The sequence below is a fragment of the Dipodomys merriami genome, unplaced genomic scaffold (assembly GCF_024711535.1).
Source record: "Dipodomys merriami isolate MVZ:Mamm:240054 unplaced genomic scaffold, mDipMer1.0.p SCAF_19, whole genome shotgun sequence".
Classification (NCBI taxonomy): domain Eukaryota; kingdom Metazoa; phylum Chordata; class Mammalia; order Rodentia; family Heteromyidae; genus Dipodomys; species Dipodomys merriami.
Genome location: NW_027203270.1, coordinates 17397114 through 17414960, shown reverse-complemented (window position 1 = coordinate 17414960; position 17847 = coordinate 17397114). Strand labels below are relative to the sequence as shown.

Sequence of the window (17847 nt, the reverse complement as noted above, 5' to 3'; positions counted from 1 at the left end):
AGGCCAGATAAAAGAGGCATCTCCCCCATATATGTGTTTATTTATATATGCCTTTGCATCGATGTTATACATGCCTCTTGTGCTGATCATTTTTGGTATGTGAGCTCATTGCATCTCACAGCTGTAAGGCCTAGGCATGAATTGCCTAGGACTTCAGCAAAAAGCACAAAGCTAAGTGTCAAACCTGTGTTCTCTGACCCCAGAACTCAATCTTTTCTTGTGTGTATGTCAGTACTTGGGTTTGAACTCAGGGCCTGGGCACTGTCCCTTAGTTTTTTTGCTCAAGGCTAGAGCTCTACCACTTGAGCCACAGCTCCACTTCCCCAGAACTCAGTTTTATGGCCTTATCTGAGGGGGAGATTGTCCTGCAGTGGTGTGGGACGTAGGGACAGCATTCTAGATGGGGCAGATGTAGCTCTTTGGAACACAAAGGAGCAGACAGGGCCATCTCTAGGGTAAGAGGCCTGCAGTCAGCCAGGGAAGGCTTTAGAGTGTGGAGTCATTTGTATAGCTAATGTCATGGCTGTTGCTTGAGGTCTCTGATGGTGAACTTAGTGTCTGCCATTGGATATCCAGATCCTTGCAGCGACAGCTGCCTCTCCAGGCCTTTTGCCATCACTCAGTCCTCTGACCTTACCCAGCTGCTATAAATAGAATGGTCAGGAGCTGCTGCTCTTAATCTCAGAGAGAAGCGGTTTTGTTTTTTGTTTTTTGTTTTTTGTTTTTTTGAGTCCGGTCGTGGGGCCTGAACTCTGGGCCTGGGCTCTGTCCGTCAGCTCTTCAGCTCAAGGCTAGCGCTCTACCACTTGAGCCACAGCACCACTTTTGGCTTTTTTCTTTTTGCTTATGTGGTGCTGAGGAATTGGACCCAGGGCCTCAGGCATGCAAGGCAAGCGCTCTACCACTAAGCCACCTTCCCAGCCCGAGAAGCAGTTTTTTAAAGTCCTTGAAGAGCATTTGGGCGTTGGCTGGTGGGGTGGCAGGTGCACTGCTGGTGTGTGTGGGATATGTGGATATCTCAGAAGGACACTGTCCTTTGTCATTATTCTGCATCTACTCTCCTGACACCAAGACTGAGTCAATAGGAAGTGTCTGGAGGGAACCATGCCTGTGTGTGTACTGTATGATGGCAGGTCATTTCAGGTCCCAGTCACCCTGCTTGTATGCTGCCCCATTTACCTACCTAGGGACAGGAGTCTCTCCTTCCAGATAAAGCAGGAACAGTTGTAACCTGCAACATCCTCAGTTGACACTGCCAAAGAAATGCTGCTGTCTCTAACTTTCTGGGGAAGAAGTGCTACATTGTCTTTAGTGGCCTGCCATGCCAGCCACCCTGCTCAGAGGTTACGTGAGAGTCTTCAAATAGCTTTCTGTATTCTGTTGTCCTCTACTTTGACCTTGAAGAACAGTAGCTTCATTGACTAAACAAAATGTTCTGGATGCCTACTTCAGCCTGAAGCAAGGCTGAACACAGCTGTTTTGATTGACAGCCCAGGTGTGCTGGCAGTGCTGGGGCCCTGTCTGCAGCTCTGACACAGCCTTTTCAATTTGACCCTCCTCTCTTCCTGCGTCAGCTCCTGAGAGATGAAGACAGAATGCCTTGTAACTTGTTTTCAGTTCTGTTACTCCCTTATACAAACTTTAATTTCCTCCTTTTGGCTTTGCTAAGAAGCAGAGCTTAACCTTTTGTACAGAAGCTGTTTGTATAACAGTATGACCCTCACCTTTGATCCTGTGTGTCTATCATGTCCACCACAAAATTTCCTGTATGTTAGTAAGGGTAGGACAGGAAAGAATAGGGTGAAGAAACCAGGAAGGCCAAAAGTTCTTGATCTTTGGGGATGATTCAGTAAACCAGAGAAGTAATTCTAGCCTCAGGAATGCTGGCAATGGGTTTGGTGTACAGAGGTAGGCCTGCCCATCCTACCTACACAGTGGTGACCTTTGCCACCCTTCTATCAGAGCCAGGCAGAAGCAATGGCTGCAGCTTTCTTGGTGTGTCTGTCCTTCATTAGAACGAGCCAACCAAACCTCCTTCAAAGGTGTTGGGCATTTTAACACAATGGTGGCTAGTGCCTGTAATCCTAGCTTCTGGGGAGGCTGAGAAGGAAGAAGCAAGATGTGGGATTCTCCACATCCCCTCTGCCTTCTGTCCTCCCTTCCACTTGGCTGCCTGAACACCACCTCCATCTACCTTCTGTCCCAGTATCGCCTGCTTTAGCGCTGGAGAACTTTGTTCAAAGCTCCCTTTGCCTGTAGCACTTTGTGAGAGCCAGCCCCTTGAGCCCCAGAACTTGTGGGAGAGCTCTGATGCCCTCTCACACAGAGTCCACTATCCTGATTTTCTGCAGGACTGCCCCAGTCCCCTGTAGTTCTGTGCTGATTGCACTTGTATAGCCTGAGGAACAGGTCAGGTAGTGTTGGACACAGCCTCTGGGGCCATAGTATCACAACACTTGGCTCCACCTGACTTTCCCAGTTGGGGTTGGCTGAGCCTCAGGAACCTTGCTTAGCCTTGCTGGGCCTCCTAGCCATGAATGTGGGGGTGATGCTGAAAGGGTTACTAAATAAGAGAACCATAGAAAGTTGTGACACTAGTACTTCACAGATCTGTCCACCTCTGTCATCTTCCTCTTTGCTGGGCATATCTAGATATGTCACATATCTAGACAGGGGCTTGCTACAGTGGGCCCTGACACCCAGATCCAGCCTGAGTCACACCTTGTAATATTGGGTAAACTGGAACTGAACTGCTTGAGGTAGTATAGTGTTGGTGTCTTCAATATCTTCTCTTCCCTTAGAATGTGCAAAAGTCTTCTATGCTGCGGGGGCGAAGCTGGTGCTCTGTGGCCGGAACATAAGGGCCCTGGATGACCTCACCAAAGAGCTTGCTTCTTCTGCCTCTCAGGTGAGTCCAAGGCAGGTTTTCTGTGAGAAAGGAAGGGTCATTGCTGCCTGTCAGCCATGGGCAGCTGAAGAGACAGTGGCCCATAACTGGGCTGCTGAACAGGACATCCACATGGTTATACCATGCCAGGGAAGGATGCAAGGCTCCAAGTGAAGTGAGCCACAGGCAAGCAGAAGGAAGAACCATCCTGTGGCTTAGCTATCCCCAGGCCACCACTGGCAGCTAGGCTGTGGTAAGGGAAGTCTGCTCAGGGAATGGACTCCCCTTCCTTTGTAATCTCTACTCACCTGGTTGACCAGGAGCGGGCAGTGGATGATGACTGTAAGGTTTTTGTCTTTGTTTTGCCAGTCCTGAGGCTTGAACTTTGGGCTTGGGCACTCTCCTGAGCTCCTTTTGCTTAAGGCTAGCATTCCGAGTCACAATGTCAATTCCAGTTTTTCTGTGATTTAATTGGAGATAAAAGTCTTTTTTTTTTTTTGGGGGTCCGGTCATGGGGCCTGAACTCTGGGCCTGGGCACTATCCCTCAGCTCTTCAGGTCAAGGTTAGCACTCTACCACTTGAGCCACAACGCCACTTCCGGCTTTTTTTCTTTTTGCTTATGTGGTGCTGGGGAATCGAACCCAGGGCCTTACGCATGCAAGGCAAGTGCTCTACCACTGAGCCACCTTCCCAGCCCAAGAGATAAAAGTCTTAATAGCTGTGCACCGGTGGCTCACGACTGTAATCCTAGCTACTCAGGAGGCTGAGATCTGAAGATCTCAGTTCAAAGCCAGCCCAGGCAGGAAAGTCCATGAGATTCTTTTTTTTTTTTGGTCGGTCGTGGGACTTGAACTCTGGGCCTGGGCACTGTCCCTCAGCTCTTCAGCTCAAGGTAAGCGCTCTACCACTTGAGCTACAGCGCCACTTCTGGTTTTCTGGTGGTTTATTGGAGATAGGAGTCTCACGGTTTCTCCTGCCCGGGCTGGCTTTGAACCGCGATCCTCAGATCTCAGCCTCCTGAGTAGCTAGGATTACAGGCGTGAGCCACCAGCGCCCGGCTCTCCATGAGATTCTTATCTCCAGTGAACTACCAGAAAGCTGGAAGTGGTACTGTGGCTCAAGTGCTAGAGTGTTAGCCTTGAGCTGAAGAGCTGAGGGTCAGCTCCCAGGCCAAGAGTTCAAGCCCTACGACTGACACCCCCCCCCCCTAAAAAAAAGAAGAACAAAACAAAACTCAGACTTTCCTGCACAGACTAGCTTTGAACTTCGATCCTCAGATCTCAGCCTCTTGAGTAGCTAGGATTATAGGCATGAACCACTGGTGCCCAGTTGACTGTAAGATTTTTAATAATTTTTAAATGATAGGAGCTGGGAAGGTGGCTCAGTGGTAGAGTGCTTGCCTTGCATGCATGATGCCCTGGGTTTGATTCCTCAGCACCACATAAGCAGAAAAAGCCGGAAGTGGTGCTGTGGCTGAAGAGGTAGAGAGCTAGCTTTGATCTGAAGAGCTGAGAGACAGTACCCAGGCCCAGAGTTCAGGCCCATGACCGACAAATAAATAAATAAATGTGCATAATATTGATTGTTTTAACTATCTGTAAGTTTATAGCTCAGTGGTATTAATTGTATTTACAATGTAACTTTTACCACTGTTACACAATTTTATTGATTTTTTGAGATGGGGGTCTTGCTCTATAGTCCAGGCTAGTTTGAAATTCATCCTTCTCCTGCCTCAGCCTCCTGAAGGAAGAACCATCCTATGACACACCACCATGCCCAGCCCTAAAAATTAAAATGTTCCCAATAAAAGCTCTGTACTCATTAAACATCCCTCCCTTCCCTTAGCCCCTAGAATCTTGTCTTCAGCTTTCTGTCTCTGAAGTTTGCCTGCCCTAGGGACCTCATATAAGGGAGATCATTACGGTATTTGCTCCCCTGGGCCTTATTTTATTTAGTGTTATGTCTTCAAGGCTTATCCAGGTTGACTACATACTGGCATTTCCTTCCTTTTAGAGGCTGGACAGGTTCTAGTGTGGGTGACTGCATTCTGTCCATCATTTATCTGTCACAGACATTGGGTTTGTTCCCTCCTTTTGGTGATTGTGAGGAATAATATGCAAGTCTGCTAGAGACCCTGCTTTTGATGCTTTTGGATATGTAGCTGGGAGTGGCATTCCTAGATGATATAGTAGTTCAAATTAACCTTTTGAGAAGCTGCCAGACTGCTTTTTATAGCAGCTACCCGCAGTGCACAGGGCCCCACTTTCTCTACCCTTGATACTGGTTGTTTTTTCTTTCTTATCTAGAGAGGCAGGAAGTGAATCTTTTTTTGATTTTGAGCTTTTTTGGGAGAGGGGACGGAGGAGGAGGTCAGTCCTGGGCTTAAACTCAAGGACTGGGCACTGTTCCTGAGCTAGCTTGCTAGCTTGCTTGCTTGCTTGCTTTCCTTCTTTCTTCCATGTTGGTCATGGGGCCTGAACTCTGGGCCTGGGCGCTGTCCCTCAGCTCTTCAGACCAAGACTAGCACTCTACCACTTGAGCCACAGCCCCACTTCCAGCTTTTTCTTCTTATGTGGTACTGAGGAATTGAACCTAGAGCCTCATTCATGCAAGGCAAGTACTTTACCACTGAGCCACCTTCCTAGCCCGTCTGTGAGCTTTCTTTTTTTTTTTGGTCTAGTCGTGGGGCCTGAACTCTGGGCCTGGGCGCTGTCCCTCAGCTCTTCAGCCCAAGGCTAGCACTCTACCACTTGAGCTACAGCGCCACTTCTGGCTCTTTTTCTTTTTGCTTATGTGGTGCTGAGGAATCGAACCCAGGGCCTCAGGCATGCAAGGCAAGCGCTCTACCACTGAGCCACCTTCCCAGCCCTCTGTGAGCTTTCTTGCTCAAAGCTTTTGCTCTGTCACTTGAGCCACAGCTAGACTTCTGGTTTTTGGGGGTTTTTTTGTTGTTATTCTTTCTTTTTTCTTTTTCTTTTCTTTTTTTTTTTTTTTTTGGTGTTGGTCTGGACTTGAACTCAGGATCTCACGATCTCCCATGGCTTTTTCTCTTTGTCTGAGAATGAGACTTGAACTCGGTATCTTGTGCTTTTTGTTCATTGCTTGGTGCTTTACCATTTGAGCCACACCTCTACTTCTGTGGTTTTGGTGGACTTTCCTGCCGAAGCTGGCTTCAAACCATAATTCTCAGATCTTACTTAGCCTCCTGAGTAACTGGGATTACAGGCTTGAGCCACACAGGCCCAGCTTGTTGGGAGGTTTTTGACTAATGATTCCATGTCTTTAGTTGATTTAGGTTTACTGAGATTTTCTTTCTTCTTGAGTCAGTTTGGATAATTTGTATTCCAAAGGATCTGCCCATTTCTCCTAGGAAATCTAATATGTTGATATATTGATTTATTCATAGTACTGTCTTATTTCGATCTTTGTTAGTTCAGCAGTACTGCCCACTATTCATTTCTGAATTTAGTTATTTGTATCTCCTCTCTTTTTTGATCAAGCTAGCCCATGGTTTCTCAGTTTTGTCAGTTTTTTCAAAGCACCACCTTCTGGTCTCATTGACTTTCTCTATCATCTGTTTTGTTTTTCTCTGCCCTAATCTTGATGACTTCCCTCATTTGCTGGCTTTGAAAGTCTCTCAGTGCACTGGAGAAGAATGTATATTCTGCTGCGGATTGATAGTCACAGATTTGTTAAGCCATATATGGTTTACTATCTTGTGCAAAACCTCCATTTCCTGTTGATTTGTCTGTTATTGAAATAGAGTATTTGGCTGGAGGCGTAGCTCAGTTGGTAGAGTGCTAACCAGTAAGTGACAGTATCAGGTACTGAGTTTGAGTCCTGGTCTCAGACCTAAAAAAAATACAAATAAGATAGAGAAATATGAAAAAAAGCAAAAAAGAAAATACAGTGAATTCTTTGTTTCTCCCTCTAGTTCAGTTTTGCTTTATCTATTTTTATGTTTATGATTGTTGTGTTTTCTTTTTATTTATTTTTTTATTGTGAAAATACTGGTTGTGTTTTCTTTTAATGTTTATTATGTAATATCCTTTTTTTTCTGGGATTTGAATTCAGGGCCTCTCCTTTCTTAAAAAAATTGTGTGTAAATTTTGATGCTCTCCCCCCCACCCAGTAAAAGCAGGCAAAGGTCCTTGACATCTACTGGAAGCTGCTTCAGTGGCTGAAACAGTGCTACCCCATCCTCATACTGCCACTTCAGTAATAGGAGTAGCAGATTACTCTTATCATTCACCCTGGCCCAGAAACTGCGTTTCCCATAGCTGACTGCTGGGCTGTGGATAGCCACCACAAACCTAATGGCTAAAATGAACGGAAGTTAACTGCAGTTTGCCAGGCAAGTCACAAGTTTCATTTCTCTCCACTTCATGCTGAATCTCACCAGCCTTTACAGATGCAAAATTTCTCTGTCTTCCCCTGCTAGACTGCTTCAGGGGTCAAGAACCATGTCTTGCTTTCTGCCTTATCCCAGTGCCTAGCATGTAAGGAATTTGTAATAATGTCTCCTGAACAAATGAGTAGAAATGATTTAAGCTGGGAAGGATGGCAGCTGTCTTGTCTATGGCATCACTGTTGAGCACCATTGTCATGGGCAGCAGAGGACGGGGGTGGCGGCTTTGGTTAACAGCTCCCTACCATGCATGACATAGCCTGTGGGATTTACAGTCTGCCTGGTGAAAGAAAGAGGGGCATGTGGTCACATCTCGGGTATAGTCACCTTCAATTCAGGAGAAGAGTTGCGCCCCCGCCCCCCTGCCCCCCTCCCCCCAGGCCAGCTGTGAGAACTAGAGCCAGGAAAACCCATGGCTGTATCCCTGGAAAAGGCTGGTAGTGGCTTATATCATTTGTGCCCACCGGGCCAGCCCTAGGACTCTGAAAAGCAAGGACACAGAGCTCAGATCACTGTTGCTCAGATTTACTTGTTGTCTTGTATTTGACCAGGGGCAGACATACAAGCCTTCCACAGTGGCCTTTGACCTCACAGACCCTCCATCCATCGCAGCTGCTGCATCTAAGATCCTGCAGAGCTTTGGCTATGTGGACATCCTTATCAACAATGCTGGGATTAGCTACCGTGGGACTATCGTTGATACCAAAATGGATGTAGACAGGAAGGTCATGGAGACAAACTATTTTGGCCCTATTGCTCTAACAAAAGGTAACTGGCTAGAGTTAAAAAGAGAAGAGCTCTGGGGCTAGGAAGGTGGCTCAGTGATAGAGTGCTTGCCTTGCATGCATGAGGCCCTGGGTTTGATTCCTCAGCACCACATAAGCAAAAAGAAAAAGCCAGAAGTGGTGCTGTGGCTCAGGTGGTAGAACACTAGCCTTGAGCTGAAGAGCTGAGGGACAGCACCCAGGCCCAGAGTTCAGGCCCCACGACCGGACCAAAAAAAAAAAAAGAGAAGAGCACTCATCCATTGACAGGCCTTTTGTCTCACTTGGTTTCTTTTGAGTGAGATATCACCTGTCCCCATCCATCAGTTCATCCTGTGGTAGGTGCCATTACAGTTGGAGTGTTTGCTGTTTACTACTGTTTCCAGGCTGGTATTTGCATTTTATCTGCCTATGCCTTCCTATCAGTAACAGCCTCACTGGCACAGCATGGCCTGCATTTCAACCCTCTATGATGTCTGTCACAGATTTCAAACTAGGAACTAGGCTCTCTCTGCAACAAAGGGCCTGGGCTGTGGAACTGGGTGGTTAGGCTGTCTGTTGGCTCCCTCCTGCCTTCTCCCCCTTGCATGGCTTTCCATGCTGAGGGGCCATGACTGGTCACCCCAGCAGTATCATGCTCCTTAAGTCCTTGCCCTTTTCCCTCAGCACTCCTGCCCTCCATGATCAAGAGGAAGAAAGGCCACATCGTTGCCATCAGCAGCATCCAGGGCAAATACAGCATTCCTTTCAGATCAGCCTGTGAGTACCTCACAAAATATTGTTGTGGGGCTGGGAAGGTGGCTCAGTGATAGAGTGCTTGGCTTGCATGCATGAGGCGCTGGGTTCAATTCCTCAGTACCACATAAGCAGAAAAAAGCCGGAAGTGGTGCTGTGCCTCAAGTAGTAGAGCGCTAGCCTTGAGCTGAAGAGCTGAGGGACAGCACCTAAGCCCAGAGTTCAGGTCCCATGACTGACAAAAAAAAAAAAAGATTTAAAAAGTAGTTTTGGCCAGATACTGGTTGGTCATAACTGTAATCCTAGATACTCAGAAGACTGAGATCTGAGAATTAAGATTTAAAGCTAACCCAGGCAGGAAAGTCCATGAAACTCTTATTCCAATTAACCAACCAAAAAAATGGTCCTTGAGCTGTGCCTCAAGTAGTGTGTGCTATCCTTGAGCAGAAAAGCTCAGGGACAGTTCCCAGGCCCAGAATTCAAGCCCCAGGACCAGCACACACACACAAAAATACAATTTTAGAAGTGGAGCTGTGGCTCAGTGGTAGAGTGCTAGCCTTGAGCAAAGAAGCTCAGGGACAGTGCCCAGGCCCCCAGAGTTCAAGCTTCAAGAGAGAGAGAGAGAGAGAGAGAGAGAGAGAACCAGCAAAAAAATCAGACACACAAAAATTAATTTCATGAGCTACTATAGTAAATTTTATCTTTATTTCATATTCTGAAAGGCAGCACCGACATGGGACAGTTGTATTTGCTGTCACTACCTCCAAGGCCTGACAGCATGGGCAGCCACAGCCCTGTCAATGAAGAGGAGCTGAGCTGTTTCAGACAATTCCATGATAGTTGTAACCAGCCATTGAATAAAAGCTTATTCTTACTCCCAGGTCTGACCCCAGCTTTCCTAATTGGTTTTGGTTGTGCCCTGGACTGTCCTTGGACCAGTCACTGAATTTTCCTGACCTGAGGTTTTTAGTGATCATCCATGCTTCCGAGGGTTAGTTCTAAGACAAAAGGAGACAACTAAAGCCCTTTGTAATCAGAAAGAATGCATCCGTGATTGTTTATCCAGTTATTTGTTTGTCAGTATTCTGCCATTGAAGGCTGCTCATATGGCTCAGGGAAAATAGTCCTGTGTATAATCACAAAAGACAAAGCAACTGAGGTGAACTGTTTACGAAATCAGAGTAGAGGATATGCAGAGTTCTTTGTACTATTTCCAATGACTAAATCCCACTGGTTTGGTTTGGTTCATCCCTGGCCGAATCCCCCATTGATTTTTTTTTTTTTGGGGTCCGGTCGTGGGGCCTGAACTCTGGGCCTGGGCACTGTCCCTGAGCTCTTCAGCTCAAGGCTAGCGCTCTCTTTTTTCCTTTTTTTTTTGGCTGGTCATGAGGCCTGAAACTCTGGGCCTGGGCATTGTCCCTCAGCTCTTCAGCTCAAGGCTAGCGCTCTACCACTTGAGCCACAGCGCCACTTCCGGCTTTTTCTGCCTATGTATTGCTGAGCAATCAAACCCAGGGTCTCATGCATACAAGGCAAGCGCTCTACCACTGAGCCAACTTCCCAGCCGCTCTCCCCCCCCTTTTTTTTTAGTTTGTCAGTCATGGGTCTTGAACTCAGTTTGGGCGCTGTCCCTGAGCTCTTTAGCTCAAGGCTAACACTCTACTACTTGAGCTACAGTGCCACTTCCAATTTTCTGGTGGTTAATTGGAGATAAGAGTCTCAACAGACTTTCCTGCCCGGGCTGGCTTTGAACCATGATCCTCAGATTTTAGCCTCCTGAGGAGCTAGGATTACAGGCATGAGCCACCAGGACCCGGCTGGTATTTATTCTCTTAATTACTGATTGCAGTAGACATACGTAGATGATCCAGGTGGTGTGTGGTGACCAGAACAAATCTGGCTGAATCTCACCCAGTGAGCGGCAACCTTCTCACCTATTAACTCTGGAGAACAGCCTCATCTCCCTCTGGTGCTGCGTAGGGAGCCTATGTCTGAGGCCTTCTGCCCAGTCCTAGGGTGGGGCTCAGCCCCTGGAATCGTGGCAGATAGGAGGTCTCCATCCACCTATCACCAGTTGCTCACTCAACCCAGGACCTCTGCCAGATGTATCCTGACTTGGATGATACTTCTTTTCTTTTTCCTTCCATATTTTCTTGGTTGATGAAGCATTTAGGACTCTCAGTTAGAGAAAACTTGTTTTGTGCAATGGCTGATTTGGTCCCCAAGGACATCACTAGAGAGTCTCCAGTTTCCATGTACCAGCTTGGGGAACTGTTGCTGAGTGCAGAGGTGGCTCTGCACTCTTACTCTAAGGCCTTCTGTAATATTTGAGTGTTTTACTCAGTACACATTAAACTGTTGCTTTTGTAATTTTGTTGTTGTTGTTGTTGTTGGTCATGGGGCTTGAACTCTGGGCCTGGGCGCTGTCCCTCAGTTCTTTAACTCAAGGCTAGTGCTCTACCATTTGAGCTACAGTACTACTTCTGGTTTTCAGGTAGTTTATTGAAGATTAGACTTTACTGCTCGGGCTGGCTGCAATCCTTAGATCTCAGCCTCCTAAGTAGCTAGGATTATAGGTGTGAGCCACTGGCACCTGGCAATTTAAAAAAAAAATTGGTATTACTAGAGGTTTAAGTGCTTTGCATTTGCTAAGCAGGTGTTTTACCACTTGAGCCATTCCACCAGCCTTTTATTGGCCTGTCCTGGGGCTTTGAACTCAAGGCCTGGGCACTGTCCCTGAGCTTTTGTGCTCAAGGCTAGTTAGTGTTCTACCACTTCTAGCCACACCTCTACTTAAGACTATTTGGTGGTTAATTCAAGATAAGAGTCTCATGGACATTCCTGCTCAGGCTAGCTTTGAACTGCAGTCCTCACATCTTTTTTTTCTTAAACTTGGAACAATTTTAGACTTAGAAGTTATAATAGGGCTGGGAATATAGTCTAGTTGTAGAGTGCTTGTCTAGCATGCATGAAACTCTGCGTTTGATTCCTCAGTACCACAGAAAAAGCCAGAAGTGGCACTGTGGCTCAAGTGATAGAGTGCTAGCCTTGAGCAAATGAAGCTCAGGGACTGCCCAGGCTCTGAGTTCAAGCCCTAGGACAGGCCAAAAAAAAAAAAAAAAAAAAAGAATTCCCATGTACCATTCATGCAGATTCCTCAGTAGCACATTCACTGTCTATGCATGTTGGTTGTGGGGCTTGAACTCTGGGCCTGGGCACTGTCTTTGAGCTCTTTAGCTCAAGGTGAGCGCTCTGCCACTTGAGCCAAAGTGCCATTTCTAATTTTCTGGTGGCTTATTGGAGATAAGAGTTTCACAGACTTTCCTGCCTGGGCTGGCTTTGCACCATGATCCTCAGGTCTTAGCTTCCTGAGTTGCTAGGATTACAGGTGTGAGCCACCAGCATCCAGCTCTTTTTTTTTTTTTTTTTTTCCTTCTGAGCCATATGAGAGGAAGCTAGAGGCATGATGCTGTTTATCTCCTGACTAGAGTGTTTCCTAAGAACCAAGTACACAGGAAAGCTATCAGTCAGGACGTGAACACTGCCATGATGCTGTAGTCTTAACTGCTAAGCCCAGGCTTTGGGCCTTATCATGCCAGAGCTCTCACTGGCTCTGTCCACATCTGCAGATGCAGCCTCCAAGCATGCCACCCAGGCATTCTTTGACTGTCTACGTGCAGAGACGGAGCATGACAAGATTGAGGTGACTGTCATCAGCCCCGGTTACATCCACACCAACCTCTCCTTAAATGCTATCACTGCTGATGGCTCCAAATATGGAGGTAAGGCTGGTTTCTTGCTTTTTTTTTCTTTTTTTTCTTTTTTTCTTTTTTTTGTCATTTGTGGGGCTTGAACTCTTGACCTGGGTACTGTCCTTCAGCTCTTCAGCTCAAGGTGAGTGCTCTACCACTTGGGCCACATTTCCAGTTTTCTGGTGGTTAATTGGAGATCAAGAGTCTCATGGCCTTTCCTGCCCAGGCTGGCTTTGAACGGAGATCCTCAGATCTCAGCCTCCTGATTAGCTAGGATTACAGGTGTGAGTTACTGGCACTTGGCTGCTTTTTTTTTTTTTTTAATGAAAAATTATTGGTTAGCCACAGAGACATGCTGCTCTTACCTCAGTTGTTGTTTACTTTTATTTGGAATATAATTTTCAAAACTATTTGGCATGGATATTGGTTGACCAAAAACTGCCCTTACCTAAGTAAGCATCTCCACTATAGCTTTTATTCAGAATACTGTCTCTGTAGGCAGAGGACTACAAGGCAGAAGACATAAGCTCAAATGCTACCCAACACATGTTAGCACATGTTAGCACAATTAGGACTAAGTTAATCTCATGGCGAGAGGGTGGAGGGGCTCATGAGATTGTCTTTATCCAGGGCCAGCCTTAAGAGGTGAGGCTGGGTATGGTGCAGTGCCTCTGAACCTCAATCTGAGGCAGCTCTGAGCTGACCTGCAGTTACCACTGTGGTTTTTGCCTCTCACATCAGCTGGCCAAGTGCTGGTGCTATTAGAGCCAGCTTTGACTTCCTAAGCTTGGTATGGGCCTGATGGTCTATACTGCAGTGACTGTCCAGGGCTATCAGTCCTGCACCTGCCCAGTCAGGCTCAAACTTAAGACTGTCGAGGCCTCGTTGGCAGTGTCCCTGCCACAGAATGCTACAGAGGCAGGCCAGACAACTCCATGGCTGTTTATCCCTGGAAGATATTGCTGAAGCAGCTCTCTCTCTTTCTGGCACATAAGCAGCAATCAGAAACTTTCCATCGTTCTCTGTTAAACACAGTGAGAGGCAAACAGCAGTGAGGGAGCTCAGGTATCAGGACAGCTACGATGGTGTTCTGGGCTGCTGACTGATCCTGCTTTACTGGCAAAATTATTAGATCAATAGCAGAGAAAGCTGCTATCCTCGTACTTCCTAACCCTCCGAGCTACCTCCTTCAGCACCTACAGCAAACCCAATGTTTTTTCCCTGCCCCTCATTCAACTACAACCTGACATCAGGAGCTGAGACTGTCTATTACTGTTGACTTAGTATACTGGTGGTCAAATGGTCTCCCTCTGAAGCCCAGCTACACACATAGTAGATGGTACAGCATCCTCTAGTCGTTGGTTCTCCTAGAGGCAAACATTTCCAAAGCCAGGAGGCTCCACAGAAATAGTATTAAGGGCTCACTCTTTGAGGGCCACCCACCTCTGCTAGCCTTCGCTTTTGCCACAGACCACTAAACACCAACTGGGTCCCTACTCTGTCCTGTCCTCACATCCTGTCCACATCTCCACTCAGAATGGCAAAATAGTTCTGCATTTCCTCAAAGCATAAAAACCACTTGGGATGGGGCATGCTGCCTGTAAAACACCCAAACTCTGGAAGAGCTCTTGGTGGGACTGCAGCAAGCTGGCCTAGGGGTCATGTCAGCTTAAGTCCTCCAAGGGGTCTTTGTCTTCCAAATTCACATGTCCCTTTTCTTTTGTTTACTGTAGTTATGGACAAAACCACAACCCAGGGCCAATGCCCTACAATGGTGGCCCGGAATGTTCTTGTTGCTGTGGGCAAGAAGAGGAAAGATGTGATACTGGCTGACTTACTGCCATCCTGGGCCATTTATCTTCGAACTCTGGTTCCTGAGCTCTTTTTCAGAATCATGGCCTCCAGAGCCAAAAAAGAGCAGAAAACTAAGACCTCCTGATGCTGGTCAGAGCCGACAGCTCCAGCCAGCCTGGCCAGGCCAAGCAGCACACCTCTGTGGGTGTGCTTGCTCCACAAGAATAGCATATTAGTGGAGGTCTGTCTCCCAGGTGGGAAGAGACACGTCTGCAGGACTCAGGCCTGCTGCAGAGAACTAGAAGCAAGAACCAGCAAGCTTCTTCCCGGGGTGAGTGGCGAACAAAGAATAAACATGGAGCTGTGCTTTAACGCTAAAATATGAAATAAATGACTAGAATGTAAGAGTCAGTCCTCAAGGACTGTGTCCTTTGCATTCATGCCCTACCTGCACCTAGAAATGGGGTTTCAGGCTTGGCATCAGATGTGCTAGCAATGGACCCATTTTCTCATGTCTAACTTACCCAAGACCACCTTTTGTGCTCAGGGGAGACGGCCATAGGCTTAGGAAATTATTATTCATGTTTCCAGGTTCTGTGATTACCCATTCACACTGCAAAACTGGTAAATGCATAATGGAAGATTCTCCGTCTCCTAATGAAGCTGGCCTTAGTACCAGGAGTTCCCCATGTTTGTTTGTTTTTTTTGTTTTGGTCAGTCCTGAGCTGCTTTTACTCAAGGCTAGCATGCTACCACTTGAGCCACAGCACCACTTCTAGCTTTTTCTGCCTGTATGGTAACTGAGGAATCAAACCCAGGGCTTCATGCATGCTAAGCAAGCACTCTATCAAGCTACCTTCCCAGCCCTGAAGACGAATTTAGAGACAGAGTCCCTGCCTGGATCTATGCTTCCCCTAGAAAGTGAAGTTCACAGAAACTGGCCAAGCAGGCAGAGGTTCTGAGGTAGCACCTGGCTTCTTGGGTGGGGGGTGGGGGGGTGGGAGTGGGGTTGCGGAGAGATTCTGTAGTGGTTTTTTAGTTGGGGCAGAGATAGAACATGTTCCTTTTTCTTTTTTTGTGCCAGTCCTGGGGCTTAAATTCAGGACCTCCGAGCTCTCTCCCTTAGCTGTTTTTTGTTTTGGGTTGGTCGTGGGGCTTGAACTCTGGACTTGGGTGCTGTCCCTGCACTTTTCATCTCAAGGCGAGCACTCTACCGCTTGAGCCACAGTGCCACTTCTGGTTTTCCAGTGGTTTGTTGAAGATAAGTCTCACAGACTTTCCTGCCTAGGCTGGCTTTGAACTGAAATCAGCCTCCTGAGCCACTGGTGCCCGGCTTCCCTTAGCCATTTGCTCATGGCTAGCACTCTATAACTTGAGCCATAGTTTCAGTGGCTTTTTACTATTTAATTGGAGATAAGACTCCTAAATTTTCCTGCCCATGCTGGCACCAAATCTCAATCTTCCAGCTCTCAGCCTCCTGAGTAGATTAAAGTGTAAGCACCCAGCGCCCAGCCATAACTTTTTGTTTTTTATGGGTGTACAAAGGAATCATCCAGGACTCATGCATGGTAGGCAGGCATTCTACCACTACGCCATATTCCTAGCCCCTTAGATCCTAAAAGTGTGATTTTTAAAAAATTGGTTCTGCTTTCAGATACCTGATAAATTTTGTTTTCTACTCTGCTCTAGGGTCTGGTTTGTGGGCAGGAGCAAGGCACCTGTTTCCTGAGTCAGAGAGCAACCCCTCAATAGCTTTCAGTGCAGTGTACAGTGCATGGAGAGTGCACACTTCCTAGGCTCACAGCACATGAGCCAGATGTGAAATCTAAAGCCCAGAGGCAGAGGAGACACAAACGCAAAAGCTCACCAAGCTCAGCCCTTCCCAGTTCCTGTCAGCTGTCCTCTAATGCAGACCTCTTTGCTGCTCTGAAAGTGACTGGGGTAGGAAGTCTTGACCCGTGGGGTTACCTTTCCACAAGATAACCCAGATCATGTGGCCTTTATTTCTTCTCAACTGGAAAAACTGTATGAAGCCTTGTGGTCTATCACTGAAAAGTAGAAGGTACTTATGAGAAACTATGTGGGGGTTGCTGGTTGTGGTGGGATGTACATTTGCTTCCCCTCCCACAACCTTGCCTCAAGCATACCTACTGCTGTCCTGTTGTACTTGCCACCTGGCCCTGGCCAGATAACCAAGATACCATCTAAGAATCTGGGTTAGTCCACACAAGACTCTTTGTTTAGTGCAGCGTAGGGAATGGTGAACAAGCCGCTATTTGCGCCTCTTACTATTTTGGATGAGGGCATTTGCCCAGCTGACTGCAGGTCCTTGCCCTGTCAGGCCCCAGCTACCTCCTCCATGAGATCTGATGTACAGAAAGAACAAGGCCAGGCCAGGCCAGGCCAGACACAGAGCATCTGTTACAAAACCAGTTACCATGCTATGTCTGCCCATAGGCTTGAAGCCAGTCAGTGCTCAAGTACCAGAGGTCATAGGCACTAATTTCAACTCATCCTACACAAAAGAGATCTGGGGCCTTTTGGGACTACCTGTTGCCAGATCAGTTCATTGTTCCTAATGACCAATCTGTCACATAAACAATATGTACCCAATGTCTTCTTGCCAGCAAGCACTCAACTGAGCGATCAGCATTTCTAGACCCTTGGGATTAAGTTCAAGTTTCTTAAAACTTGCTGGGGTCATGAGCCACATTTTGTGTGTGTGTGCCAGTCCTGGGGTTTGAGCACAGGGGTTGGCTGCTGTCTCTGAGCTCTTTTGCTCAAGGCTAGCACTCTACTACTTGAGCCACAATCTTTTTAAAGCTCTGGATCTTCTCTACCAAAAATGCCTTCCTTCCTCTGCATCCCGGGTAAGCACCCCTTCATGACTTCTCATGTCTATACAGTGGGTGAAAGTTAACTGGTGTGTCTTAAGTTCTACCCTTTGGAAGTGCTACACTGCACCAGGCGCTAGTGGCAGCCAGTACCCATGTACACACCCTACTACATGGCTCTTTGGAACAGCTGGAGATAAAGGGAGCATGCCAGACTACACAATCCACCTTTTGATAAGGGACAAGCACAGGAAGAACTGGGCTTCTGTGGACAAGGCAGCCCCCCAGCCAGGATGCTTACAGACTGCTGTGAGGGCTCTTCCTATGGCCTGGGACCAGGGAGTGAATTCTGTCTTCATCAGGAACTTTAGAAAAGGCAGAAATGTTAGCTGTGTCCTTGTAAATCAGACCTTTGGAGGAGGGCTGGACCCAAGGTCTCCAAGTAAACCAAAGGAAGCCAGCCCCTGTGGCATTTCTACCTTATTTACCTTGACTAAACAGCACATCAGCAGTGCTGGCAATGATGAGAGCAAGGCAAGCTGTGAGACTGGCGGGCCTCATTTGAGACCTAGGCCTGTCCTCACCACAAATGCTGACAAGGGACTGCAGCAATAAACAGGTCATGACCCATACATATATAGCAGCATAGGCATAGAAAGAGAACAGCAAGAG

At 47.2% G+C, this 17847-nt stretch overlaps 1 protein-coding gene across 6 annotated transcripts in view; it reads left to right on the top strand.

Annotated features, from left to right (window-relative positions):
* The window catches only part of Dhrs7b (dehydrogenase/reductase 7B), a 42378-nt gene extending 27632 nt beyond the window's left edge, over positions 1-14746 (top strand). For all 6 annotated transcript variants that reach the window (XM_070027530.1, XM_070027532.1, XM_070027529.1 and 3 more), the window contains 5 exons: positions 2802-2908; positions 7848-8064; positions 8727-8819; positions 12425-12577; positions 14281-14746. In XM_070027530.1, the coding sequence (XP_069883631.1) occupies positions 2802-2908; positions 7848-8064; positions 8727-8819; positions 12425-12577; positions 14281-14486 (776 nt within the window). In that variant the 3' untranslated portion in view covers positions 14487-14746. The remainder of the gene's footprint in view (positions 1-2801; positions 2909-7847; positions 8065-8726; positions 8820-12424; positions 12578-14280) is intronic.
* Positions 14747-17847: the final 3101 nt, after the last annotated feature.